Source organism: Chroicocephalus ridibundus, chromosome 9 (assembly GCF_963924245.1).
Source record: "Chroicocephalus ridibundus chromosome 9, bChrRid1.1, whole genome shotgun sequence".
Taxonomy (NCBI): domain Eukaryota; kingdom Metazoa; phylum Chordata; class Aves; order Charadriiformes; family Laridae; genus Chroicocephalus; species Chroicocephalus ridibundus.
Window position 1 is genome coordinate 31414175 of NC_086292.1, and position 27675 is coordinate 31441849.

Here is a 27675-nt window from a genome sequence, read left to right on the forward strand (position 1 = left end):
TGGGGTTCTTTTGGCTTGACTTCTTTTTCTGCTTAAGGCCTTTGTTTCACTACTTACGCCGCTTTTTAAATCATGGAATTATTTAACATCTAGGGGGGTGATTTTTATGCCTCAGCTATTCAGGTCTGCACCTGGCAACAAGTAGTTTCTAACAGAACACCAAAACTTCTAGCCAGCTTCCAGTGTTATTTGTAAATGTGGTTTATATAACAAATGTGTAGTACTAGGCAGTTCGAAAATACAATAGTGAACTCGCATAGTGGAGATAAGAGTTCACATTCAAAATTCATAATTGTTTGCAAGTGTTTAGATCTTCACTCAGCAGCCTTGTCTAAGACTGCATTTCCACAACCAAGCAAAGAATACAACTTATAATAATATGCAGATATTGGAGTCATTTTTCCGTATACTCGTTAACTGATATCTGATGGTAAGATCATTTTAGGTTGTCTTGATTTACTGTAACAGGATTCCTGTTGGATTTTTCCCCGCAAATGCTACAGCTACAAAATGCTACAGCTAAAACTCTCTTTAGCATTGTGTTAATTGTTTTGCATAGTTTGCTGGTTCGGTTTTTTTATTACAGATGTTCAGAACAGGAGTGTTGCGTGCTAGCCTTTGTAATTACAGTAATGTTTCCTTTTCTTTTTTTCCATCCTGACTTTTCTCTTAAGTTTGTAGTTGATTGTTTGCTGAAATTGTCCTTGTTCAACAGGTTGGAGTTAGCATCAAAATGAGCAGTTTTAACCTTACCAGGATAGTTACCTTCACTCCATTCTACACAATAGCAAATAAATCTTCTCTGGAACTAGAAGTTGGAGAAATTGGTCCTAATGGCTCGCTTCCAACTAATAAATGGAATTATATCTCAGCTTCAGAGGTAACGTTTCTGGTTTTTTCCTTTGGATGTTCTGGTAGATAAACAACTGGTCTCTAGCTGTCACTTAAGGAAAAAGCAGTTCTCCTATAGAAGCCCTGTAATGTCTAATGGCAAGACATGGATACTTCACATCTCAGGGCAACTTGAACAGCACAGGTTGCATACATTGGTAAATCAGTCAAGTCTTTCAGTTTAGATAACTTACTAAATGTAGATGAAACGTTCATCAGTAGATACTGGGGTAAGAACCAAGGCATTTGAAATAGTTTTAGTCATGCGAGACTGTGTTACTGCTGACTTACTATATTGAACATATATGAACTGTTGAAGTCATGCATATTTCTTGTTTTACAGTGTCTTCCATTTTGGCCTGAAAGCTCATCTGGTGAACTTTGTGTAAGAGTAGTTGGCTATGAAAGCTCATCCAAACCATTCCTTTATAAAGCCCAGGATAACGGTACTCTGCTGAGGCTGGAAGAATTGGTGAGACTGACTTTGTGTGATGTGTTCTTAATACTCCATTTTAGCTGTATGGTATTAAACTTAGGAAAGTTCGACTCCCCAAGATCATCAAGATTGAAACCTTGTGCCCTACGGTGTTGGTGCACTGCACTTCAATTCTGTTGCATAAAAAAGGTTATGAATCAAGATTGCAACGTTGTTAATCTTTTCTTAGCTGCGTGATGTGGTCAAGTTGGTTTAGTTTTGACAAGTTTATAGGAAGCTGAACAGCTCTATTGCTATTAAATTAAAAACGGTGTACTACACCTCTAACATCTGTTCTTTTGCAGAGGGTATTTCTTAGGTGCCTTCAGTTAGTTTAAATAGTTATCCGAAAATAGGATGTATTTTTTGTTTTCTTGATAAGCTAATATGTGTTGGAGACAGTTAATGGCTAAAACAATTTATGATTCAATTAGTAGAATCTTAATTATTTCAGAACTCACCCTAGCCTAGCATTAGGGAACGTGCATATAAATGTCGCATGTTCAGACAAGTTTTTGCAGATAATACTTATCATAATTAGCTGAAATACAGGTGACTGTGAGGATAATTTAGCTCTCCAAGTTTGTTAAAGCAGTTTGAAAAAATGTTTTTGGAACAAGATGTCATCAGTGATCTGGTGTTCTGTTGATGCACTTAATTAGAATAGTGGGGTTTTTTTCCACACTGTTCTAAGATATTAGATGGCTCAGCTTTACAAGAGAATCCTTTCTGGTCTTGTATGTAGTGAGGTTTTACTACTACTGTGTAAAGTGCTAAATATGATTTCTTGCATCCCTCTGATGTGACCTGGAGAATTTAGGATCATCTTTTTCAAAGGTAGCTATGTCCCCTCCCATCTCTTCTCCAGACCTTAGAGCATAGCAAAACCATCAATTTATCTTGCTAGACAACTATTCAAGAAAGCTATCTGAAGATATTATCTAAAAGGGAAAGCATGTGGTACCTCCTTTGTATAAGCAAATGAGAAAAATTGTGCTTTATATATCTCAGAAAGATCTTGCAGATATATTGGAAGAAATATCTTGAAAGGCATTAGAAGAAAGACTAATGCTAATACAGTAATAGTGTATTTGTCATACCTTTAGAAACTTCAGTGCATTTGTCTAGAGTAGCCTTTCAGATTTTTAAGGAGTATGCAGGAAATTGCAGTCTTTATAACTTTAAGTTTTGTAACAAAGTGAAGGTAATGCTTGCCTATACTTTTTACTGAAGTTAACCAAATAAATTCTTAATGTTATAGTTTGAATATAATTTTTCAATTAAATTAAATCAACAAATAGTTTGTGGATGCTACTGATGTCTGACTTAACCCAGTGACCGATGTGTTTGAGTTTACTGTTACTAGATAATGCAGAGTTCCTTTTTTTTGTTTGTAAGAGGCTGGTGAAAGACTGATCCAAAAATAACAATTTAGTCTGTTCTAACTTGAATTTATGCATAGAACAAATACTGAACTCTCTAACTGTCTCTCCAGAATGGGGGCTTACTGGTAGATGTGAACATTTCTGAGCATTCTACTGTCATAAGCTTCTCGGATTACCATGAGGGAGCTGCTCCAGCTCTCATTGTTAACCATACTCCATGGGACTCTCTCAGATATAAGCAGAGGTATGTGAAAGAAGCAATTCACCATTGTTTTTTTAACAAGGGGGTATCCTTTGTGAAGAAAGTAGTTCTCTTTTACCAGTACAGTACCTTGAAAAACAGGAAAAAACCCCCTTTTTTATATCACATTATTTTACTGAATTATTTTATCTACTTTAAGCAGTCTTCATAGTGGAGAGAATAAAGTGGGAGTTTAGATCTTAGTTCCGCAAGAGCTGGAGTACCTACAGCTGGAGTAGTTTGGAGTGGAGAACGTAGGCCCTTCACACCTCACCCCAGGAGGCTGGAGGGGTGGAGTATGTAGCACCGTGATCTGCTTGCACTGCTTCAATCAGTGGTCTTAACCAGAGAAAGCTGTCATTTTGCTCCTTATCTTTTAACCTGCAGTGGCTTACAAGAGGAAATGGAGTTGAAACCAAACCAAGTATGCCTGTTTGCATGGACAGATCCAACTAAAACAAGGAAATTGACTTGGGGCTACTCGCAAAATTTTGGTGAACATGACCTACTTAAGGTAAATTTCAGAAGGGGAGAAGAAAATGCTGAACCAATCTGTGACTGTAAAAAGATTAAAATTATCTGGGAGAAAGCTTCTTCAGTAACTTTGCATCTGTAAGAGACTTTTGAGCCTACTCTCAAGTAGCAACATTTTAGATTAATATAATTGGAGGATTGGACACAAACTCCAGCCTGTATTTTATCCGTGGTTTCCTTGGATATGAAAGGAGGAGGATAAAGTATATGAGCTGCGGACATAACTAAATAGTACAGAGGATGAATAATTCACTGATTTTTTTTTTTTTTTCTAGCAGTGTTGCACTGGGCTTAAGTACTTCCCTAAGGATAGAGAAAACCCCTGACTGTTGTGACTCTTGCTTCCTATGGGAAATGCTTGCATGAAGCAGAAAATTCTGAGTTGCTCACTAAGAGTTATTTCTGTGTTTGTAACTCATGCAATGTTAAAATAGGAAAATGTGTGCTGTGGGAGCAAAATAACAATGATCAAGACGGAAAATGAGCGGGGGAAAGAGGGAACCTACAACTAGGAGCAGAGGCAAATCTAGGAGAAGACCAGGCAAGAATTTTCTTAAAGAATGGGGAAGCAAGCATTGATGGAGGAAGAGTTTTCTCACCTAACTGGAACATAGGCTAAACAAAAGTTCTACATGTCTGCCTCTAAATAGCAGCCCTCTTGCACCTTTTAGTAAACTCTGGATTCTTCAGAGATAGCTTGGTTTTTCTGTTGATTAGACAGAGAGTTAAGAAAAGAAAACAGAAAATATTAGTACGTAACAGTAGCGACAGGAAAGCAAGTTTGTTTTTTGGTTATAATGGGGGTGGATTTAGTTTCTCAGAGCTGGACTCTGGCAATTAACCAATTACAGTGTGTTTTACTGTATAAGCACTTCCTTGGGTCACATTTTTTTACACTTAAAAATGTTTTTAGTTTGAAACGGATTTCCTTAGTATAAAATTATGGTTACATTCATGATTATTTTGGGCTTTTGAGAAAAGGGCTTTAACTATCTTGGTTTTGCCTCAAAAATTCACAAATAAGAAATAACAGATAAGAGCAGAGACCTTAATCATTGTCTGCTTTTACTCTTTCGTGGTATATGATTTAATGCTTCCCCCATCACCTATGATTCTAAATCTTTTCTTTTGCTGGTAAGGCCTTTGTTTCCTTATAATTTCCAATATTATTCTCACCCACAAATATTCCTCGAATGCCTACTTTTCAAAAGGAAAAAAAAATCCCAACCCTCAACTTCTTTCCTATGTTGGGATATGAGATGCCACCAAAGCCGTATGATGCAGTAAACTGAACAAACATGAAGAATGCTGAGTTCTAGTTTCTGTGTGTGCCAGTGAACTTGCTTGCTTATAAATACATAGCAATATCATGGATTTACTCCTGTAATATAATTATATACCCTTTTTCCCCCCCAATACAGGATGAATGTGGCCAATTCCCTTACAATGCAAATACTCAAATACACTGGGTGTCTTTCCTGGATGGACGCCAACGAGTGCTACTTTTCACAGATGACGTTGCATTAGTTTCTAAAGCACGACAAGCAGAGGAGCTGGAGCAACCTGATCAAGAAATAAACTTGTCAATCCATAGTCTTGGACTTTCTCTTGTTAACAATGAAAATAAAAAAGAAATCTCTTATATAGGAATTACTAGGTAATGCACATGGAAACCTAAATATTCCTTTGAATAATCAAAATTTGATTTAATTTTAATAATAACTTTAGCAATACAGTTAAGTTGAAGGGGACATCTTTCAAATTAAATTAATATAAGTGAAACCTTTTTAAGTAAAACTAAGTTCTGCCTTTATTCCTGTTGTGCAATTTCAATAAGTAGGATTTAATTGCTTCCTTTCTTAGCTTCTATTAAAAAAAAAGTAAACAATGGGTTTTCTTGAGATGATGTCTTTTTACATCAGTTGCAGGAATAAGAAAGGTTTAAGTACTTTTAAATTGTTAACTTTGTTATTTGTCTTGCAGTTCTGGTGTTGTTTGGGAATTCAAACCGAGGCAAAAGTGGAAACCATTTAATCAAAAGCAAATTAACCTGTTGGAACAAGCCTATCAAAAGTATCTTTCTAAGAGTGCTTTCCAAGCTCCAGGCTGGCATAAACTAGATGGCAATACTGAGGTAGGTTTTGAGGTTTCAGTGTTTAAATGATTGGAGAACATAGGCAACAGTTAAAACAGCCTTCTGTTTTGCTGAGTAAAGATAGATGCTTTGTTAAGAGAAACAAACAAAAAGCAAGTTGTTTTTTTTAATAGTTTCACATTTTATGCAGTAGAATATTTGTGTATTGAAATAATACTGAGGCAGTATTGAAGTATTTTCCAGACTTGTATTATGAAGTAAGAATCTCAAAGAATTTTACTTTTGTGTGGTAGAAAAGATTGCTCGGTATCTGCACGTTAGTCATGAACTTACATTCTCATTGATGTAACTTTAAATTCTTTGCAGAAATCTTGGTTTTAACTTTTTAGTAAGCTGCAGGTCCTGTGACTTGATATGAAAAAGGACCCTGTAGCATTCAAAGGCTCTTGAAATTAATTCACTTACCTGAGCTTTTTCAGACAGTAATTATACATACCTGTATTCCACACAGACATTTCAATACATTAAATTTATAAGTAAAACATAAGCATTTTATAGTACAATTATCAGGCTTCTTTTCTATATCATCGTTTCATTTGAAAAACACATATACCCTCAGTTGTAAGAATATTTAGGTATCGTACATTGCAGTAGTGCATTTAAAGTACGTGATATCAAAACCTTGTATCTGTAAGTCATTACATTTGACTCAGAATTAAGGAAAGCTTTTTCCTTTTGCTTCTCCTAACTTAAATGTTTCAGGTTAAGGGTAAAAGCATCAGCTGGGAAAGAATCACCTGCATGTAAATATCTTTAATTATGCCAGTGTAATATATAACTTATGAAGAAAGAGTTACTAATATGACACAGAAGTTCCCACTTGGGACAACTGAAGTTGGAGTGTAATGTGCTTATCAGACTAACTTGTGGTTTTCATTACTTTACATGCAGGTACATAACATTTTATTATTTCTCTAATTAAGCTGTATGTTAGCTCTGCTTTCCTATATTTCCAGGTGAATTTTAGTAAGGTTCCAATGGAAATGCGTCTCCCAGTCAGATGCAACATCCGACGCAACTTCCTGTCAGGAATTCAGGTTGAATTCAAACAGTCACCTCACCAAAGAAGCTTACGGGCTCAATTGTATTGGCTGCAGGTACCATCTTTCATCGTGTTCTATAAACTAAACAGACACTTTAAGGCTTTTATTTTATTCAATTATGTGAAGAAGTATCTCCAAATCTTATATATGTGGTGCTCTGCTCACTACGTGAGAGTAGCAGAAGAGCTATGAATGCTCCATTGATGGAAGAGTACTACAGAACTGCCATCCCAGGATTTTGCGAGTGGTATGGGGAAAATGTCCACAAAATTGTGGGTTAATGTAAAGCAGTGTACTATGATGGAAGTTTATTTCTAAGGAGAGGTGGTTTAAAACAAACAAAAACCTCAATTTTTTTCAAAATTTCTTTACTGTTGTTTGTATACAGTCATGTAACGTATTATTCTAGAGACTGTATCTAGAGGTTCAGAGTTCTTTAGTACAAAAACTACCTGTCTAATGGGAAGTAGATATTAGACATATAAAAACTCAAAAATAGTACGCAATAATATATCTGCGGGAAAGTTTAACACTGAATTAATATGCAACACTTGCACCTGATTAGCATACTCCAGTCAGTACTAATAGTGTTGCTAAATTAACCAATAGAGCGCTTGAGCAGGTACTAGTGAGAAGTGTTTAGTACTAGAGGGAAATGATGGTGAGGAATCATCATCGTTGCTATCTTCATCTCCATTTGCTGTGGTTCAGAGTCCCCCAGGGGAGGGCACTCATTGAGGACCTTGTTGATGCTTTGCCTGACCAGCTGGTGGGGTGGAGTTTTTTCCTCTTTCCTTTTATCTTTCACATTTTGTTTTTATTTTTGCCTGAAGGTAGTTTTCACTATTACAGTCAACGTAGGCCATCAGCTGCAGATCCTCTAAATGGATCTTTGTGAGTGTGAACCTGTGTAGGCATCCCTTGTGCAACACTTCCAACCATCTGACCTTCTATAACTAAATAGATAACATTCCAAAATCATATCAGAGTAATCCTCTTCCTCTTTTCTCCTTTGCCCAAAATAAGAATTATGTTGTTCTTGAACACTATCTATAAAGAAGTTTCTCAAGCCTTCTAAAATGAAAATGGTCTTTGATTATAGTGTCATTAAAATATTCCTGCAATTATGCAATAATCTTTTAGGTTGATAATCAGTTACCAGGATCGATGTTTCCTGTTGTATTTCACCCTGTAGCCCCTCCCAAGTCGATTGCTTTGGATTCAGGTAAGAGAAAGCCTTTAGCGATATCAGATTTATTCAGCCTTGAAAGTGGTAACTTTGCAATTTATCTTTTTACATATGCTTAGATTTTTTTTAATTTATTTTTTATTTAGAACCTAAACCCTTCATTGACATCAGCATTATCACTAGATTCAACGAATACAGCAAAGTACTGCAGTTCAAGTGAGTTTTAACAGCGTGGTGTAATACAATTTTAGAGATTTAATGCATTTTAGAAGTGAACCTTTATTTTAAAGTTCATGTTTTCTTATCCAGACAGCTCTTGACTTTGGATTGAGGTTTTTAAATATCTCCAGTGAAAAACCATCATTCTAAAAGAAACTTAATTTTAGAAAGTAAGGACTGACCGCATGAAGGGACAGTTATGCATATTCCTTAGCAATCAGAATTACTTCCGTCTTGTACTACAATATCAGAGTTGCATTTCTGCCTGTTTGCTCTACAGTGCTGGATTTATTTGGTGCTCTAACAACAGACAGGTCATGTATTGTGACATGTGTGTTCTTTAGTTAATACATCTGTGTCTTGAGGTTGTGTACTAAAAATGGGACAAAACCGTTACACTGATGGTTTCTAATGCAACTACCAGTACCCAACTAGTGTGTATATAATCCTTGAGAATGGTGAATTTTAATAAAATAAATCTCCAGTAATATGCCTTTTGGAGAGAGGCAGCTGGGTAATAGGAAGAAAGAAGTTGTTTAGGTAACATTATCCATGGTGCACATGGAATCATAATGTATAGAATATAAGAAATAATTGGTGCTGGTTAATATTTCTAGGTAAATTTTGGAAGTGTTAAGGTATGAATAATCACTAGTAAAGTAATGTATAGCTTTGTGAGGCTGGCAAGCCCTTCTAACTGTAAATAGGGAGTTGATATTGTAGATCGTCTTAATATGCAACATTGCATAACAAAACTTGAATTATGTAGGGTAAGCATGTGATATTGAAGTTAAACTTCTACAAGCATACACTGTTTGATTTTCCTATTTAGATACTTCATGGTTCTAATCCAGGAAATGGCACTGAAAATTGATCAAGGATTTTTAGGAGCACTTAGTGAACTTTTCACTCCATCTACAGACCCAGAAGCTGAAAGACAAAGGGTAACGTATGAAAGAAACTGATTTTTGCCTGAACAGGGCCTTTATGGTAACAGTGTTGAGATTTTCTCAATGTTTCCATTTAAATGAGTGAATATTGCATTTGACAACAGTGAATAAAGGGACATGATAAGATAATTTTCAGTGAATCATTGATATTTCTGTTAAATATTGGCTGTGAGCGTTACTAATTGACAAGCTTGAGTTACTGATACTTGGGTTTGTGTGACTTTTCTGCTCTCTTAGTGTTTCATTGATGACACGATTGTTTCAACTGTGGGTACAAACTGTTAAGGGTGGTAGATGAAATAAGGTTAGGGTTTATAGAGTGGACTTCTAACTGTCTGTTAGTCTACAGTGTCTTGTCTTTAGAGAACAGAAGGAACAAATTTTCATGGCTCTGAATTAGGTGGATAGTATTCAGAAAGGTGATGTTTGGTTCTAGTATGTGTAGGAGAGTCATACTTAGAAGTTGTTTTTGCTTAGACATTATATCTTCAGATGTACTATATAAAATTCTCATTTTGTGAGGAAATGCAAAACTGAAAAGAACCTCAAGAAGTTAGTTATTTTACTAATATTTCTAAATTAATTTGGAAGTGATATCTTAAGTAATAGAGGAATATAAGGGAATATCAAGTGATATAGCATAAAATGGAAAAGTCACACAAATTGTTGTGTGTTTTGTGTTTGGGGTTTGTTTTGTTTTGTGGTGGTGTTTTGGGTTTTTTGTGTTTTGTTTGGTTTTGTTTTGTTTTTTTTTACCCTGGATTATACAAATGTATTAGCACAGTTATAATGTGTTATACAAAAGTAATTGGTCTGTTTTCAGTTTTGGAGGTGCTAGTTAGTTAACTGTTTTATTATTTTTGTCTGTGTTTATTTGTGCTGTTTATTTAATGTATATATTTTTTACCTGTATTTATATATACTATTATTAATTATATTACATATATGCTGATTAGATAAACTTCTGTTCTATTTTTTCTTTTTTTTTAACAAAACCAGACTAAATTAATTCAACAAGATGTGGATGCACTTAACACTGAGCTAATGGAGGCTTCCCTAACAGACCTGTCAATGCTCAGCTTCTTTGAGCATTTTCATATTTCTCCAATTAAGGTATGTAATGGAGATACTTTTGGTTAATAAACCACTTGATATCAATGATCTCTTAATTCCTTATAGTAAATACATCCTCAGATCAGCCTTCTGGGTAACTGAGGTCTTTATGCTGTCTTCCTAATGGGGATTTTTTTTTTTTCAAATGTTCTCTAGAGCTTAATACTTTGTTGGAAAACTTTCTTAGTTGCCCATCTTGCCTGTGAGTGCAAACAGACCCTTAACCATTGCTAAGTGGGAAGAGTCAATGGGTAGAATAATGAAGAGAGCTAGATAAAATGCTGGCCTGAAGGTACCCAAGTAATGGATGATAAATTGTAATAAACACATTTTCATGGGCATGTCTTCATGTCTCTCTTGAACCAGTTAGATTTTTCAGAGCAAGGGAATAAAGACCATCAGTAATTATACATTATTCTGAATCAACAGGCTGCTCCCCTAAGGCTATCAGATTGAAAAATAATTTGTAGGAGAAAAATTGCTTACTTGTCTTTTTTCACTAAATGTATAAAAGACAGGCATAAAATCCCAATACAGATGCTTAAGTTCTGGCACTTTTTTTCAACTTTTTATGTATTTCTCAAGATATCTGTTAGGGTACAGTTAGAAAAAAGAAATAACATCTGAGAACCTAATATGCTTGTGCTTATAAACTTATAGGAGTATGAAGCCAGGGAAGACACAAGAGGAACAAGACGCTATTGTAATATTTGAACACGATCCTCTAGCTAGTCTAGTTAAAGTTGTTGAAGAAACCGTTACAATTTTAAGTCCCTTGCATCTTTATTTGAAATGCTTAGACGTGCTGTCTGTTCAGTACAGGAAGGGGCTTCTTTCCCATTTTTTTACCTTATTTCAGTGACTCAACTAAATATTCTAAACCACTGGGTAATGGGAAGACATGAAAATGGCTGTGAGGCTTTTTGAAAAAAAAAAAAAAAAAAAAAAAAAAAAAAAAAAAAACCAGAAAATTGGGACTCTTGAAAAAGTCAAATCATACCGGTTAATTCTTTTAAGCAAGTGGAAGGGAGCAATGTTGGTTATGGTGGTGAACAAGGGAAAAGGAAATTAAGCTCCACCTACTTAACATGTTATTTCTCTCATTGTTTACACTGAAGTTCACAGATGTAAATATAACAAAAGTTAGGGCAATTTGACACTTCTGTATATGGTAATATAAATAAATACATAAGCTAACAAACAAATGCCACTGAGTTCAAGCATGCTTGTTGAAATTGTACAATTCCTCAAAGTGAATAAAAATATGCTTATCACTGTTTCACCACTGGTTTGTTTACATATGCAACACACAACCTGTCTGGTGTGTGTCTTTTTTTTTGGGTCTTGATTTGTCTTGTTTACTAATTCTGTCTTGATAGTTGCATTTGAGTCTATCTCTGGCTTCTGGTGGAGAAGCATCAGATAAGGGGGAAGAAATGATAGCTATCCATTCTCTGAATTTGCTGTTGAAGAGTATTGGAGCTACTCTAACAGATGTGGATGATCTTATTTTCAAGTAAGCTAATTAAGATATTTTTAACAAAAAATATTTTTGATAAAGCTACTATACATTTAATGCTTTGGTCCATGGTAAACTTTGCTGACTGACTCTAGTATAAATGTGTACAGCCTTTGGGGAAAAGGAGGAATGGAGGGAAGATGAGGTTTGGGCTCCTTTTTAAGAGAATAGGGCTTCGTGACTATCATCTGAAGGAAAAAAAGAACTATTTAGAAGGAGGAAGTCTGTCTATAACTAATATGTGATTACTTGTCTTTCAGACTTGGTTTCTTTGAAATTAAATATCAGTTCTACAAGAGAGACCAACTGATGAAGAGAGCTGTTAGACATTATAGTGAACAAGTAAGCTTATTTAGTCTAGCCTTCGTGTAAAATTTGGAGTATCTAAAAGCTACTAATTTTTTATTTTGTGGCACTGAATCTGGTGGCACATCACGAAAACATAAATACAAAAGTGTCTTGAAAATGCGTTTTAAGAATTTTAAGTGAATGCTTCTGTTCTTTTTATTTATATTTTTCTTCACCGAAGTATTCTAATGGTTATCCATACATAGACTGAGGCAAAAGATGCAGTATGTCTTCCTTCTAGTAGGAATACTTAGTTAAGTACCCTTACACCTTACTTTAGTAGTAAATAAAAAGATTTACCAGCCTTGGGTTTTAACATGGAACTATGCATAACAACAGCTAGTAATGCTGGTTTTGTTTTTTTTTCTCCCTCCACTCCTTTTTTAGCTCCTGAAACAGATGTATGTTCTTGTGCTTGGGTTAGATGTTCTCGGAAATCCGTTTGGCTTAATCAGAGGCTTGTCTGAGGGAGTTGAAGCTTTCTTCTATGAGCCGTTCCAGGTATGACTTCCTGATTCTTCAACAGTGTATGAGTAGTAGGCTGATTGAATATACTGGTAGGGTTGTAGTTTTGCTGTCACTGTACTCTATACCCTGAACAGTTAAGAAATCAGTAATTTTTTATGTTAACTTTAAAGAAATAACATATTCAAATGGCCTTACTTTCATCAATGTAAAGGAATTGCTAATTTTTCTTGAAATAGGTGCATAAACTTATAGTTTTATGCTATTTACAATAAGCTTCATTTTTAGGGGGCTGTTCAAGGACCTGAAGAATTTGCTGAGGGCTTTGTAATTGGTGTCAAAAGTCTTCTTGGACACACAGTGGGTATGTATCGTATCATTACTGTTTTAATAAATTAGGTTAGCTCATGGATTGCATTGAGTTTTTTTTATTATTATTATTATTTTGAGGGAAAAGTTATAGTTTTAAAATATCTACATGGTAATTTTTTGACAAGTATTCAAGTTTGTCAGATGCTGCTGTCAGTATTCATAATACAAATCATTCCTACCTAACTTATTTGAGACCATCTAAATGCCTGTTTTGTAGTCTGAGCAATCAAACTGAGACACATTGCATGTATAACCGAATTTGTAACATGCTGTGGATGAATAAGGAAAATCATTGTAATGGTCCTAAAGCGTCTGGAGAAGCCTGAGAGGTGTTCTTAGGACCAGTTACTGTTCCAGTTACCTTAGATTTTTTTTTTAACTGTGTGTCACAGTAATTAGAGAAAATATGATTCCATCCAGTATGCTAGATAACACGTACTGAAGCCATTTAACAGGTACATTTTGCTGTATTTATTAAGTTCAGGCCAGATTCCGGAGTCTTCTCAAGGAGACAACATGTGGTATTTACTCTGTGTAAATTCACAATATCTAAACTGAATATGAAGGGAAATCACTATGAACTTTGTGGCTTCTTGTGTGTTGTCTGCTGTTAAATTGTGAAAGAACAGTAACTTTTGGTTTCTGCTGTGTTCTATTAGGTGGTGCAGCAGGGGTGGTGTCTAGGATCACTGGTTCTGTTGGAAAAGGCTTGGCTGCCATTACTATGGATAAAGAATTTCAGCAGAAACGGAGAGAGGAAATGGGTCGGCAGCCAAAAGACTTTGGTGACAGCCTGGCCAAAGGAGGAAAAGGCTTGTTACGGGTATGGATTTGAAGTTGAGGGTATGATGTGCCAACTCCTAATCCATGCTTGAAAATTATATGCAAGCAAGTTTATCTTCTTTATCAGTTCATGTTCACTTCACTTTCATGTTCACTTCACTTCACTTTATCAGTTCACTTTAACTTCTAGTTAAAGTGCTAGGTATGGGACAAACCTCGTGTAAACAAGTACTGAGACATCTATATTAACTGAATGCAGATTATGTCATCTAATAAATTCTATCACTTTCCATTGAAAATAAAAACAGTGAACACATTTCTAAGTAATTGTAAGTAATAAACTTTGTGGGGTTTTTTCTGATACCGTTTGCTGAAAATTTGGAAGTTACCTCAGTGGATTTTTATTCCTCTGCCTTGGTGCCATTAAACTACTTGTCCTTTAAAGTCTTTCAGAATGTCAGTTGATACTAATTTATCTTGAATACTTGGTATCACTCACTCATGACTGAATTTTGGAAGCTTCCTGTTAGTACTGAAAGTGAAATAGTGACTTTCTTAATTATTACAGGACTGATTACTGTATAAAAGACTTTTTTTTTTTGTCTGTCTTGCCAGTATAAATATTTCTTCAGCTATTTTAAGTTTTCCCCCACTTTTCTTTCCCTCAGTTATGATTTTCTTAAAAATTTTTAAAAAAGCAAATTTAAAAAAAAACAAAAACCAACCAAACAAAAACCCCCAGTGAAACAGTGTTTCCAATATTGAATTTCATTATAAAGTTTTAAAATGAAGGATGAGAGGCAACGTGTTGCCCAGCTGGACTATAGCATTCCTCTTTCTAAGTAGGAACTTAATTATCTTCTTCATTTTAGGGTGTTGTTGGAGGTGTGACGGGCATAATCACGAAACCTGTGGAAGGTAAGCACTAAGGTTGCACAGCAATACTTAAATGGCTTCCCAATACTTTGCAGTTTAGTTCGTAATTTTAAGAAATATCAATCTAAATGCGGTGATGCTAAGGCGTAGCAAGATTATTTTTATCTTTCTAATTGAAATGTGACCCTATATGATGATTTACTCAAATATATTTATAGCTGTTACTGGCTTACCACATTTTCAGCCTTTGTATAAATTAAGGAATGTTTGTCTTTGTGGCGTATTTTGTTAAGCCTGCTGTAGTACCCAATTAATTGTTTAAAGCCAGAATAAAGATACTAAAAGTAATAAATTAAAAAGTACCAAATTAAAAACTTTTTGGGACTCCAAAGGTTGGAGAAATCTTAAAAAGCAAATTTGGTTTTATGCCCGAGATCAGTATTTATTTTTGTGAAGACTGTCACTTTATCAGTATGATAGAGGATGAAAAAATCCAAGACAAAATGCCTCTTATTAAAATTCATGTGAAAGTGATTTAAATGTTGGAAGTTGTTACTGTGTTGTATTTTATAGGTTATTGGCAGATATTTTGAGGTGTAGTCCTTCTCTCATTGATGGATGAACACACGTGCTTCTAAACACTGTCTTGGCTCTTGTGTAGTTATGTATCACCAGAAACATGTAATTTTGAGATAGAAATAGTTAATTTCCATTATACTTGTGCATCTTAGAGTCTTCAGATTACTTTGTTATTACTATAAACCTATCAAAACTGATATATTGGCCTACAGTCTAGAAGGAGAGTCTAGTTAACATCTTAGGCTGGTAAGGTGCTAAGTGAACTGCAACATGTCTGAACAGACAGAGAAGCAACCTGTGACTTTTCATAGAGAACTTTTTTTTTTTAAGTGGATTGTACGTAATCTATTTTTGTGGGCTGTTTCCAATACAAAACAGTTCTAATGCAGCCTGGAGCATTAATAGTTTAATTCTGCGTTTTAGTGTCTTCAAGTAAGTCATTAAAACTCTTTCCTTTTCTATTCCCTTTCTTTTAAAGGGGCTAAAAAAGAAGGTGCAGCTGGATTTTTTAAAGGAATTGGAAAGGGGCTTGTAGGAGTGGTGGCCCGCCCAACTGGTGGCATCGTAGATATGGCAAGCAGTACCTTCCAGGGAATTCAAAGGTAAAATGTCAAGAGGAAGTATCGCAATACTCTCTGTATGTTGCATACCAGGTGGTAAAATGGTCCAGTAGTGACACACAGCTATCTGTGTTAAATACAGTATGGAGTAGGATATATGGGCCTGAGAGATGCCTAGTTGCCTGTAAAGAAATCAGTGTATTTTATGATGATCTCTGGAAATTGTTGCTTCAGAATAGATCTTGCAGCGTTGTAGTTCAGGTAAACGATAACTAGTACATTTTCTCCTTTCACTCCCCTGATCAGAAAGTAATTAAAAGATCATGTGTAAATTTGACTTTTGAGGTATGTTTGTGTACTGCTGAATGCAAATATTTAAATGTCATTTAAACTTACTGTAAAAAATAGACCACTGAAATTGTCAGAGAAAAAATTCCCAGTTTGAAATTCAGTTGGCAGTGCACATCGGGGGCTTCTTGTGTTTTAAGGGGACCTTTGGAAGGTGTGTTAATAAACGTGAAAACCTTAGTAAATTATCCATGGATGGGAGTAGACTTCTCCAAGTTATTCTTGTAGCTGTCGAATTGGCTGATGTTACTTTGGATTTATTACTAGCAGTCTGTCTTTACTGTTTACGTCTGTAGGGAACCCTGTGAGTCTAAGTGGGATATGTGGCAAGTGAAAGGGTGACTTTTTAAAGATATACTGGTGAAACTCAGAATTGTAGTAAGCTTACCAGAATACTGTTCCACTGTCTATGGCAGGGTGGCAGAATCAACTGAAGAAGTATCTAATCTCCGTCCTCCACGTTTCATTCACGAAGATGGCATCATCCGACCATACGATAGGGTGGAAGCTGAGGGTTATGATTTATTTGAGGTATGACTTGCATTGTAAATACAGTTTAAATTCTCTAATCTACTGGGTTCCATAAAGGATTATATTACAAAAAAACTGCCAGGGATCCATGGCAGTTGTCATCTGTCATAAAAGTTTGCCGCAGCCTATTACATAAGGCAAGCATGTAGAGCAGAGAAGACCCAGTGCTTGTAGTAAGCTGAACGTGACAAGGAAACTGCAGCATTGCTGTTAAATGATCTTCTGCACATCATGTTCTGTAATTGCTTATCTCATGCTCTGGAAGGAGGTAGTAGGATTAAGAATTATTAGGATTGAGATTTGAATATGTGAAAACAAGAAAAAAATTTTGATGCTCAGTTCTAATGTTTTGCTTAATAACAAAACTGAGGCTGTTTTACAAATTAAGCAACTTCTAAATAGGATGAATAGAGCTTGAATTGTTTGACATGTAATACAACTACTGAAATTCCTTTTTTTTTTTTTTTTTTTTTTTTGTGGCTGGTGTCTGCGCTTGAAAAAACTGCATGAATTCTCAAAATACCACCTTTTGGTGTTTATTTATATTGTTCTTAATAGCAATGTCATAGCTACCAGCATTGTGTGGAGATTTAGCCTGCGTACATCTGTGTGTGGCTAACATATGGAGGATGAGTAACAATTATTTTCAAGTCCTAGATTAATCGGAATCCAGTTTAATTTGTATTCCAGCCTTTACATTCTTAAATTTTAACTTAAAATGCTTCTTCTGTTGCTAAAAAGTTAGAGTAATATAATTGTCTGCATTAACATTTCAAGACCAAAACTTGCGTATTTGCTACTTCCTTCTAGATGTTCATCTAACCCTTATTTCCTATTCTATTTCTAATGGTTCTCTTCTTTCTCTTTCTCCCCTTGCATACGCAGCAAGAACTGGAATAACGGAGTAACATTTTCCATATTTCTTCTCTATTTCTATCACGGTCTTTTATCTGCCTTAAGTATTTAGATTAAGGGCATGATTGCATTTAAATGTCCTCTCCCCATCTTTTCTGTGTAGCAGTTGAATAAAACAGTAGTTCGTGTTGCCCAGGCTAAGAAAACAAACTAACTAACTTGAATAACCATCTTCAGTAAGATTAGATCAATGAATAAGATGAGAAAGACGGGGAGGGTTTGTTTCCTGTATATTTGTTTTTCTGAGGATGCTTAGCTCCTTATTAATGGCAACAACAGAAAGCACTTGTGGGGGGGCGGGCGTTGAAATTCATGGTAGGGCAGATACTGAGTTCATTCATTCATTAACGTTCTCTTAGAGCTGGGGCTGTGGATGAAGGGAGAAAGCAACATTTTGATACTTCTGCAAAATTTAAAATATTGATATTGAATGGAATTTTCTTCTGTGAAAATACTTATTGATAATTTCGTGATACAGAAATACTGTTTCTGTATAAATGCGAAGAGAACTTGTATTTGTGGTTTCTATACTTATATTTCACTTATACATCTGCTGAGCCACTATCACTTCAGGTTACCACTACTACTACTTTATGAAAATTTTGTCAATTAAAAAATATAACTAGTTCAGTTGACCCTGATCTCATTCACAGAGTCTTCTGGGGCTTTGCTGTTCAACATACGTGAACATACATGCTGTTCAAACTTTCAGCTGTTAACATGAATTTACATATATATATATAAAAAAATGAAATTATATATATTTCTAAATTAAGTAATGCTATAAACTTCATTTCTAATACAATATCTCATAAGTTAACAAGCTAAGCTTAACGAGCTGTTCTCAGCAAGCTGCCTATCATACATGGAAAAAAAAAACCATTGAGCAGAGACATCTCTGCTGCTAATGCCTTCTTAGAATTTAGTGGTCAATAGTCAGCTGATTTAATTTAAAATTGCTAAAAAAATAAAACATTTAGTGAATTTTTATTTTAGCTAATCAAGTGAAATTAAGTTCTTGTGATAAGCAAACCAAATTTCTTCATGTAATGAATACAGGGGTTTGGGTTTTTGTTTGTGTTATTTTTGATTTTGTTTGTTTTTTGACTAACTGATTTTGATTATTATGCTAGAGGTTAGTATGGGGAAAGTTTTGTTTTCTGATGTAAATTACAAGCAAGAGGGGGACAGTGTCTTTACAGGAAATAGGATATTCAACAAGGAAGATGAGTCAGAAAGTGAGTTTTATATGCATTTACAAATTTAATCACAAATGAACCAACTTGTAGGTACTACTGCTGTTCATTTTGACCCAACGTTACAAGTAGCTTAACCAGAATCCTCACCCTCTCGTCTGTTTTAACTAACTTTAATGCATGTGTCCCTTTAAAAAAAATACACGGTTACAAGGTTGAAACCTTGTAAAGTTGCCTTAAGGAATGGATGCCTCAATACTATCCAGTGGTTGGACAAAAACATGTTTTGCTTAAATACTCACTTGTACGTGAAATATAGACAATGGTAGACATTAGAGCTCAGCTTAGGAGAAGCATGTATGTAGGTCTTAAGACAAGCTACTTTTTTCCACCCAGAAGGTGTTTTTTTGGTGCAGAATGAGGACAGTAGCCAGATGGAGTAGATTGGTTCACTTGGGTAAAGTTGTTTACACATTGCGTTTTCCCAGAAGTGCTGGATCTAATGTATATGGGCTATACAGGGAACTGTTCAGTCAATCCAAAACCTGGAAAGTGAGATTCGATGTCTTGCAGGCCATGTCTCCAGCTCATGCAGTGAGGCTTAGGAGTACAGAATGTGTTTTGTTAAACAAAAACACACAGTACGTATAGCTGGAGAAATCAAAGAGCAAATAGGGCAGCTCTAGGAGAACTGCTTTCCAAGGAATAAGTTCTCATGAGTTTTAATCTTTGTATGAGTGTTTGTAGTTGATGATATTTGCTAGAGCAGGTAATGAATGCCTTTGGCCTTGTTAGTCTTTGTCTCTTAATATGCAGGTGTTGCTGCCTGCTCTGGTGAGGAGACTGTCTTCTAACCCCAGCACTTAGGGTCTGACATGATGCAATTCATACATTATTCAGTGTCTATGGCTTTACTTTGTTTCATTTCAGAGTTAAAGCATGGAGCTTTATAAAGAATGCAGAACGCTTCATGAATAATTAAGACATGGTGGTGAGACAGTGTGTGGCAGAGAGAATACTATGCTAGGTTTCAAGAAGCTGCAGATTCTATTTCTGGTTGAGTCACTGTTCTGCTGTGTAAATTTGCACAGGTTCTTTCATTTCCATGTAAAATAAGAATGAGCTGAACTTTAAAGTGCTCTAGTATTCTCATAAAAAGAGAAGCTTTTGATAAAGATGCCTGAATTTTAAGAGTGTGCAGATCATGGAGCAATTTGCATCAAGAGCAACCCCCTTTTTGCATAATGCTACCACCATTGTGCTGACATCTATCAGGTGTATTGAGAATAGCTCTGAGAAATACTGCATCTCTTAGGCACAGAGCTCGGTAGGAACCCTTACTTTAGTAATATATTGCCTGTAAAATGTAAAAATACTATCGGGGTTGTTTCTGAAGTCATGAGAAACAGGCTTTCTCTCGAAAGCTTTGAGTATACATAGAGGAACATGCTTATGAATAAATCTGTTTAAATATGTGGCATGTCTCATTTCTGCATATTCAACAAAAGGATTCAGAATATGGATTGCAGCCTTTGAATTGCAGTCTTACATGGTGGTGGGTTTTGTAATTCTAGAATTTGTACTTGTTTTTAAAATAGCTATGGTTCTGGTATAAAACGTGAGTTCGTATTTTGATTTTAGTCCTATGCTGCCATCTTTCTTCTGATGTTTTGAAGAGACTTTGAGATAAGCTAGTCTTTCTGGCATTTTTCTTCCTTTCATGTGTGTTTAACGGTTTCAGAAATTTTTAAGATGGTCAGAAAGTGTTATTTTTTTATAGAAGATGTGGAACATATATTTTTGGCTGGTGGAAAATACTGAATTAAAATGTTTTTCAAAACATCACCTCACTAGGGAGCAAATCCAGGAAAACACTATGCTATTGATTTAAACTCTTGAATATTAATCCACTTTTGATCTTAAAGGGGTTTTGGGGTCATTTACAATGTATTATGATGCTTTAAGACCTTTGTTGAACTTCTTAAATATATGAAAATAAAATGCAAATATAAATAAATATTGGAGCATCTTACAGTTGATTCTAATGTAGGTTGAGTTGACAAAAGATCTTTCCATTTTGGTTGCTTAAACGATATAGAGTTCTTAGCCTGCGCGGGTGATCATAGACAGATAAATGTGGAGTCAAGTTTAGCTTCTCTTATCATCTTATCAGTTTTATAGATCCAGCTGTGGAAATACAGAAGTAAATGTATCTTTACAAGGAATTACTAAAAACATACTGAATTTTTAGTCCTTCCTCCTTAATTTGTTCTCGTTAGTTTGTCAGAAACAACTTGAGAAACTTGCTGTTATACACGGGCTCAATTCCACAGTAACAGCCATAAAATGAACTGAAGGTCATCTTATTTTGTGATGAAGAACATCAAACCAGTTTTGGAGTATCCAGTTGCAGGTACTCTGAGGTGCATGTGTTCTGCCTCCAGACAGAGCGTGTGTGGCCTTTGTTCTTCCTTATGTTTCTTCACGTTCCTACACAGGAGCTGCACATTTTCCATTAAAACAGATTGTATGATAAAAAAGATGGTTGTACTGGCTTAGAGAGTACAAAGTTAACATGCATGGACATTATGCCTATATAACTGTCTTTGTTCATTTTTGCAAAGTAAACATTATTTACAAGTGGAATGTGTATTTTATAAAGACCTTTTACACTGATTTAACATTCTTAGTGGCAGAAGGAAGAGTAGATGTTTGAGGTGCACGTACTGTAGATTGAATTTCAGCATCTCAGTTGACTTCTCTGTGGTGATAGTGGAAAGCTCTTGATCTTAGCAATAAATGGTAAGTTTTATTTTGTGACGTAGGAAGACTGTAGTAGTTGGACTTTCTGTAAAATCCTGTGTTGATGACTGTTGATGCACATCCTCTTTCCAACATTTATTTCCAAGGTTCAGACAATATATAATCCAACTGCTCTACTCTTACCAGTATTGCTGGGTTCTGAACATTGTCTAGTTGCTTATGAATAACTGCACAGAATTACAACATCAGTGGCACTTTGATTTGCAGGTTCAGAGACATGAGATGATTGCAGTATAGGAATGTATGTACTGCATATTACAACTATAATTAGCTTTGCAGTCCAAAATAAATGCAGAACTAGCTTTAAACCTAATGTGTATATTCCTCATTTCACTGTTTTTCGTGCTAAGAGTTTTCATCTTTAGATGTAACAACATACGGCCTCCTCCCCAAAGAGAACGGTAGGCATGGGTATTGTAGGGGCTTCCCATTAGAGTGTTCTGCTGGTAGCTGGTTTTAGGTAAATATGTACAGGGTTATAACAGAAAACATGTATTTAATTCTAGCAGACTGCTTCTGTCCTGAAAACTAACATTCATTCAACTGAGTAACTCAACTACCTTTACCTGTAACACATAGTTAATGTGTTGTTAATCAAGCAGGGGGCTAAGTAGGACGAACAGAAACAGATTGCCTGCTTTCTGACAAATTCATAGCAGGAGAACCAGTAGTTGGCACAGATTTATTCTCATAACTAGTTTCGGGTTGGCTTCCCTTTGGTATTACATTATTCTTTTCACAATTTTGTCTTTTTGTACATGATGTTTTGATGTGTATCCACTTCCCATAAATACTTTGATGTGTTGCTCTGTGAATTTTGTTGCCTTTAAGGCAGTGTTGCTGTGAGCTTGATTTAGGGATGACTGTGAGACTGTCTTCCATGCTGCTTTTTGGAGTTGATGGAATATTGTGAACCTGGTGACATGCTCTAGAAAATGTTGTTATACTTCAGTTAAACAGCATGTACAGAATAGGAAATCTGAAAAATATGTTACAAAAAAATTAATGAAGAACTCAGGGGGGTGGGGGAGCTAGTAAACACTTCAGTACTTCATTTTGAAACTTTTTTTAACCTCTGTATTCATAGTTTGTCACTTGAGTTGTAGTTGTCTAACAGAAATGTGTTGAGTAATTTGATCTACCCTTTCATATACCTTATTATTTAGAATATTGAATGGGCACATTCAATGCTTCAGAAGCCTGACCTTGAGGTGCCTTGAGTATTTGTAACTTGATAGTTATTTCTAAGGGTCTGGGTCATGTGCTGCCACTGTCAAAGGTACTGTTGCAGGATTTTCACTCTTAAACCAAATCTGCAGCATGGGGTGTAACAGAATGAGCATTACTAAACAATTATTAGCACAGAAAGGAAATTAAAGCTGAAGAAATAGTATGATACTGCAGTGTCAGTGTTCCACCTCTTGAGTGGAACAGATCAGACCTTTCAGTGTCTCAGCTTCAGGAGTGAGAACACTGTGAGAACCTGCCTTTAAAGCACTAGTTCAACAAGGTAACTTTTTAAAAGGCTTTTGAATTGAAAAACACTGCTTTGAGGTTTTTTTTCTTTTTACAGCCCCAAAATTACTTCCTATTTCTTTTTCAGAAATTGCACATCAGAAAGCTGGAAAATGAGCGCTATCAATATCACTGTGCACTTCCAAGAGGCAGAAGAGCAAACCTTATTGTTACCAATAGGTATTCAGTTTTGAAGGCTTGCTAAAGGTTTATCTTGATTTCAACTTGGGGATTAGACATCTGGCTAAATCTAACCTGATTGCTGTTCTCTGCACATGTGCTTTCCTTATACATTTTCTTCTTGATTTTTTTTATAATTTATTTTATTTCCTTTATGGAAAATGTAATATGGTAATGATGTCAATACCAAACACTAATTTAGAAAGACAGTATACTCTGAGGTCAGTGACCCTTTCATCATACTGGAGGGAAATATTCTTTTTTTTCCTCTTCGTTTCTAATTTTTCCAATTAGCCTGTGAAAAGTGTTTGCAGTCAAACCAACGTTTTGATAATGCACATGTTTACAATCTTGTTAATTACAGGATACTCTAAATGGAGTCTTAAGGTTTCTTTGAGTGTGAAAATTGATATTAAACTCATCAGACAATTTTTAGAATGCAAGATGTTGCTAGTCTTGGATACACAACTTGAGAACTCAAAAATTTCTAAATACATTTAGATAATGAAAAGGCACCCATGGATCTCCATATCCCAAAAGTCACCAATTTCCGCCTTGCCTGAACGTATGAGAGGGGCTTATCCATAATGACGCTATGGGAGGCATCCCACTGTGTTTGTTTTATAATGACTAGCACACCTCAAAATTCATACTGCAGCTGAACAAGCTTTTTCAAGATACTGATAAAGTACTGATAGGTGATTTAGTTCTTTGCACATTCAGATAAGTGTGTACTTCTTATCCCAATTCTTCTGCACATACATTAAAGTTCTAGTTTAACTTGATTGAAAACTGCGACCTGTTTTTTTCCTTAGTGTGCTAGCTAACATTGGAGCTAGCTCACAACTGTAAGCAGTAATAACTGATCATCTGTCAGTCTAGTAGTAATTGTGTCACTGTGTAGCTGGTGTGTAGCTTGTTTGACTGCCTTCACCTGGTAGAGGCTGACTCTGAGGAACTGGTTTGAATTAACTGATGACCCTCTAGTATCCAATTCTAGGAAAATGTTTGGATTTGGAGGGCTGGGTGCGTTTTGCTTAAATTGGCCTGTGTATACTATGCAATATCATAAGTCATCTATGAGTCTTAAGGACAAAGTGATTATCTCAGAATATATATTAAGGCAATATGGTTCCACTGTGACTGAGTGGATACTTTTAATCCACGTAGAAAATGCCTTCTCAAACAAATCTCTCTTCTTAATTCGCTTTGTTTTTCTGGCAAAGTTACAGTCCCAGGGAGAAATTGAATGTTAACTTTTTTCTTCTGAACAGGAGAGTGATATATGTAAAAGAAGTGGAAATCTTAGGCCATTTAACAACAGAGTGGGATTACTTATTTGAAGACTTTACACGCTGTCCCTCCTACGAAGGAAATGTTCTAAAAATAACTGGTTTGGTAAGAATAGCTTGAAAACTTTTTTTATTTAACACTATTTAGAGGTCCAAACATGCTCTTAACGTATTGTTTGTTCGAACTGCTAACTATGGGACTATGAGACAGCATTACTCAAGATTTCTTGAAAGTGTGAGTTGGGTTGGACAGAGGCCACACTGAAATCTAACCTGAAGTGGACATTCAAGCCATCTAAGTATCAGATCCTGTGTCCTTGTTTTGTGAGTCACCTGAAGTACATTTTTGTTCCCCTCTGCAACAGGATCAAAGGATGTTCCAAAGGAAGGACAGTACAGGTCATGAATGTGTAAGGACAGTTCAGCTTCAGGATGAAACTACAGCAAGGGTATATTCTTTTTTTTTTTTATTTTCTTTCATCATCTTTCCTTACGATATTGTTAACAGTTGCTGAAACTCAGCATGTAAGAAAGATGGTAATATTCAGAGACCCGTTCTATAATAAGCTGCTGTGCCTGAGGACCACTTACCACACTTTCATGTTGAAAAATGGGTTTAACCAGGAGAATGATGAGACAAGATAGTCTAAAGCATACAAGAGACAATACATAACAATAACTTAAGGTTGAAATTGCATAGTTTTATACTTTGTATATTAAAACTCATTAAAGGAAAGGAATTCACGTACCTAAAGTACTAGGTTAAGTTCATTATAGTCTCCAGGATTTAACATACCTCTGAATTTTGCTGCTTTCTCATTATTTCAACATCACTGGACTTGTAAAGTTTGTTGAATTAACTGGCTTTAGTAGCAATTTATGGAAGAAAACTGCAGATTGCGTGCTTTAATTTTCTCTCTTTCAATATGTTGCTTTACAGAGGATTTGTTGTGCCATTCAGGAAGCCCAGGCAACAAGGAAACAACAGAAGCTGGTGAAACAAGCATCGTTGCAGTTGAAGAAACCACAAATGCTATCTTGATAATGACAGGATTTGTCATGTTTGACCTTTGGTATGCAGTTTTATCCCTAAAATTGAATAGAAGTAGCACATGGAAACATCATGCAGAAAGTAAAGATAAAATATCTGAGGGCTTCCTTCAAAGTTAACAGCCATAAACTCTTTTATTTCAAGAGCTATGCCTCTTTCTAAAACTGCGATTTTATTATCCTAAAATACATATTTAAGTCTAAAAATGGCAACTTTTGCTAAAATGTTTTCCCACTCTGAGATTTTCTTTTCTGCCCTTTTTCATGTCAGGAGTTTTTGTAAATGGATTCTAAAATAAAGTGGTTATCTGGTTTGCAGTCAAAGTTTATGGTTTACAGACAGGTTGTAGTAATTGTGGTTCTAGCGTTTTGCAAAATGAAGTCCTTATGTTACTGATTGAAACTGATTAAAACCTCCTATTTTAGGCAGCATTCTCTTTAAATTAAGAAAGAAGTGTACACAATTTATCTAGTCTAATTTCGTCCTAATGTCTGTTCAGTATTAGAAAATACTGCACTGGAGCAACATAAGAATGAATATGTATGAAACAAATAGGCTGTTTTTGCTTGGAAATGCTTACTTTGGAATGTTGTTTATATTGTAAATGAAAATCTGCACTTTAAAAATGGAAAATGTTATTCACCTGTCATATGCATGTATGTGGTTTTAGTTGTATTGCTGTAGCTTAAGGACTTCTCCAGGAGGAACAGCATGCTCGTTTTAGACAGCATTGTATGTCAAAAGCTTAAATCAAAGTAATTAGCTTTCCATATTTCAGTTTATAGTGGAAGAGTGCCATCTCATTAAGCTAAAAGTCACTTCTGATAAAATATTTTTGTTGCAGTTTCTCTTCCTGAAGACTGTTAGCCTGCCGTTTAGCAAGATATTTAAGCACATTTAAAGTATGTGCCTAGTTCTTAATGGTACGAGTAATCCCACAGACGTCATTGAGACAAGTTCCATTCTTAACACTAGGTACATACATGAGTAACTCTTTGGGTCAAGGAATACATGAGCAAACAGATTTAAGTTCGGTGATCAGTAAACTAAGAGCTCTTGCTGTCAGTCTTTGGCTCTCAAATAAGATATAAAGTGTCCTTGCAAATAGAAACTTGTGGAAAATTTGCTCTTTCCAACTGACTTCACTTAAAAAGAATGATTTCTGGGTTTTGGGGGTTTGTTTTGTTGGTGTTTTTTTTTTTTTTGTACTAGATATGTACTATAGATATGAACTCAGTGAATAAAAATGGCAATGTCCCTGCACAGATCTATTCAGTAAGCAGAGCAATCGTGAGAACTAGGCCTGGATTTTTAAACTTCTATACTGAAGGGCTGGTGGATACTATAAATGTACTCTTCACCTGTACCTATGATCTCACCAAAACTAGAAAGCTTAAGATACTTGAAAGTAAGCTGCCAAACACAGACCTTTTAGAGAGCATCTGCAGTCATAATTTTACTGCTATTGTATGCACATGGCTATTAATCTGATTTGCTACAATGGAAAAAAATGTGGTACAACCTTTAATGCTGTGATATCGCCTATTTTCTAGCAAGCTCTGTTCAACATTAGCTAAATTAGCTGTCTAGGTTGTATATATTTCAAGCCTGTCTAAAAAAAAAGACAATAAATTTTTATATGCAATTATTTGTGCTATGATTTTAAATGTTGCTTCTAAAATTCATTATAAGCTGTTGGTTTTCTACGTGTCACTGGCACTACATGGAAAAAATTAGTGGAGTGCTAGTGTACTGCAGAAGAGCTTTCTACAGCCCGGTGTTTCCTTCAGTTTGGTTTCTGGCATGTAAGGGATGGTTGTATCTGTAGAGCCTCTTTATTCATAGTTGAAAATAGATTTCACTTTAGTCTACTCTCAGTGCATGTTTAAACAGTACCATGTGCCTATATTAAGGTGGAGAATTGGTGCTTAAAACAGTTTTGACACTTTTCTGACTTCAGTCTTCTGCTTGATTCAGTTCTGTACTTCCTCATTTTTATTTGTAAGCTTTCTGCCTTGAATTGTAAACAGATATTTTATTTTCTCACTTTATATGTGATTTAGGTGCAATGAAGTAGCTTCCTATTTAAAATAGCCTGAAGAAGCAGTAGGCTCCTATGGAACATTT

At 35.4% G+C, this 27675-nt stretch overlaps 1 protein-coding gene across 5 annotated transcripts in view; it reads left to right on the plus strand.

Annotated features, from left to right (window-relative positions):
• Positions 1-27675, plus strand: part of VPS13C (vacuolar protein sorting 13 homolog C) — a 103640-nt gene that overhangs the window by 67033 nt on the left and 8932 nt on the right. For 2 of the 5 annotated variants that reach the window (XM_063347475.1, XM_063347474.1), the window contains exons 63-85: positions 716-880; positions 1235-1363; positions 2862-2995; positions 3380-3506; positions 4948-5183; positions 5510-5660; positions 6638-6778; positions 7868-7949; positions 8060-8129; positions 8965-9076; positions 10082-10195; positions 11575-11711; positions 11975-12056; positions 12450-12563; positions 12816-12891; positions 13559-13722; positions 14555-14600; positions 15616-15739; positions 16462-16576; positions 23114-23205; positions 24480-24603; positions 24863-24946; positions 25438-25570. In XM_063347475.1, the coding sequence (XP_063203545.1) occupies positions 716-880; positions 1235-1363; positions 2862-2995; positions 3380-3506; positions 4948-5183; positions 5510-5660; positions 6638-6778; positions 7868-7949; positions 8060-8129; positions 8965-9076; positions 10082-10195; positions 11575-11711; positions 11975-12056; positions 12450-12563; positions 12816-12891; positions 13559-13722; positions 14555-14600; positions 15616-15739; positions 16462-16576; positions 23114-23205; positions 24480-24603; positions 24863-24946; positions 25438-25539 (2721 nt within the window). In that variant the 3' untranslated portion in view covers positions 25540-25570. The other 3 variants (XM_063347473.1, XM_063347476.1, XM_063347477.1) reach the window with 3 other exon arrangements.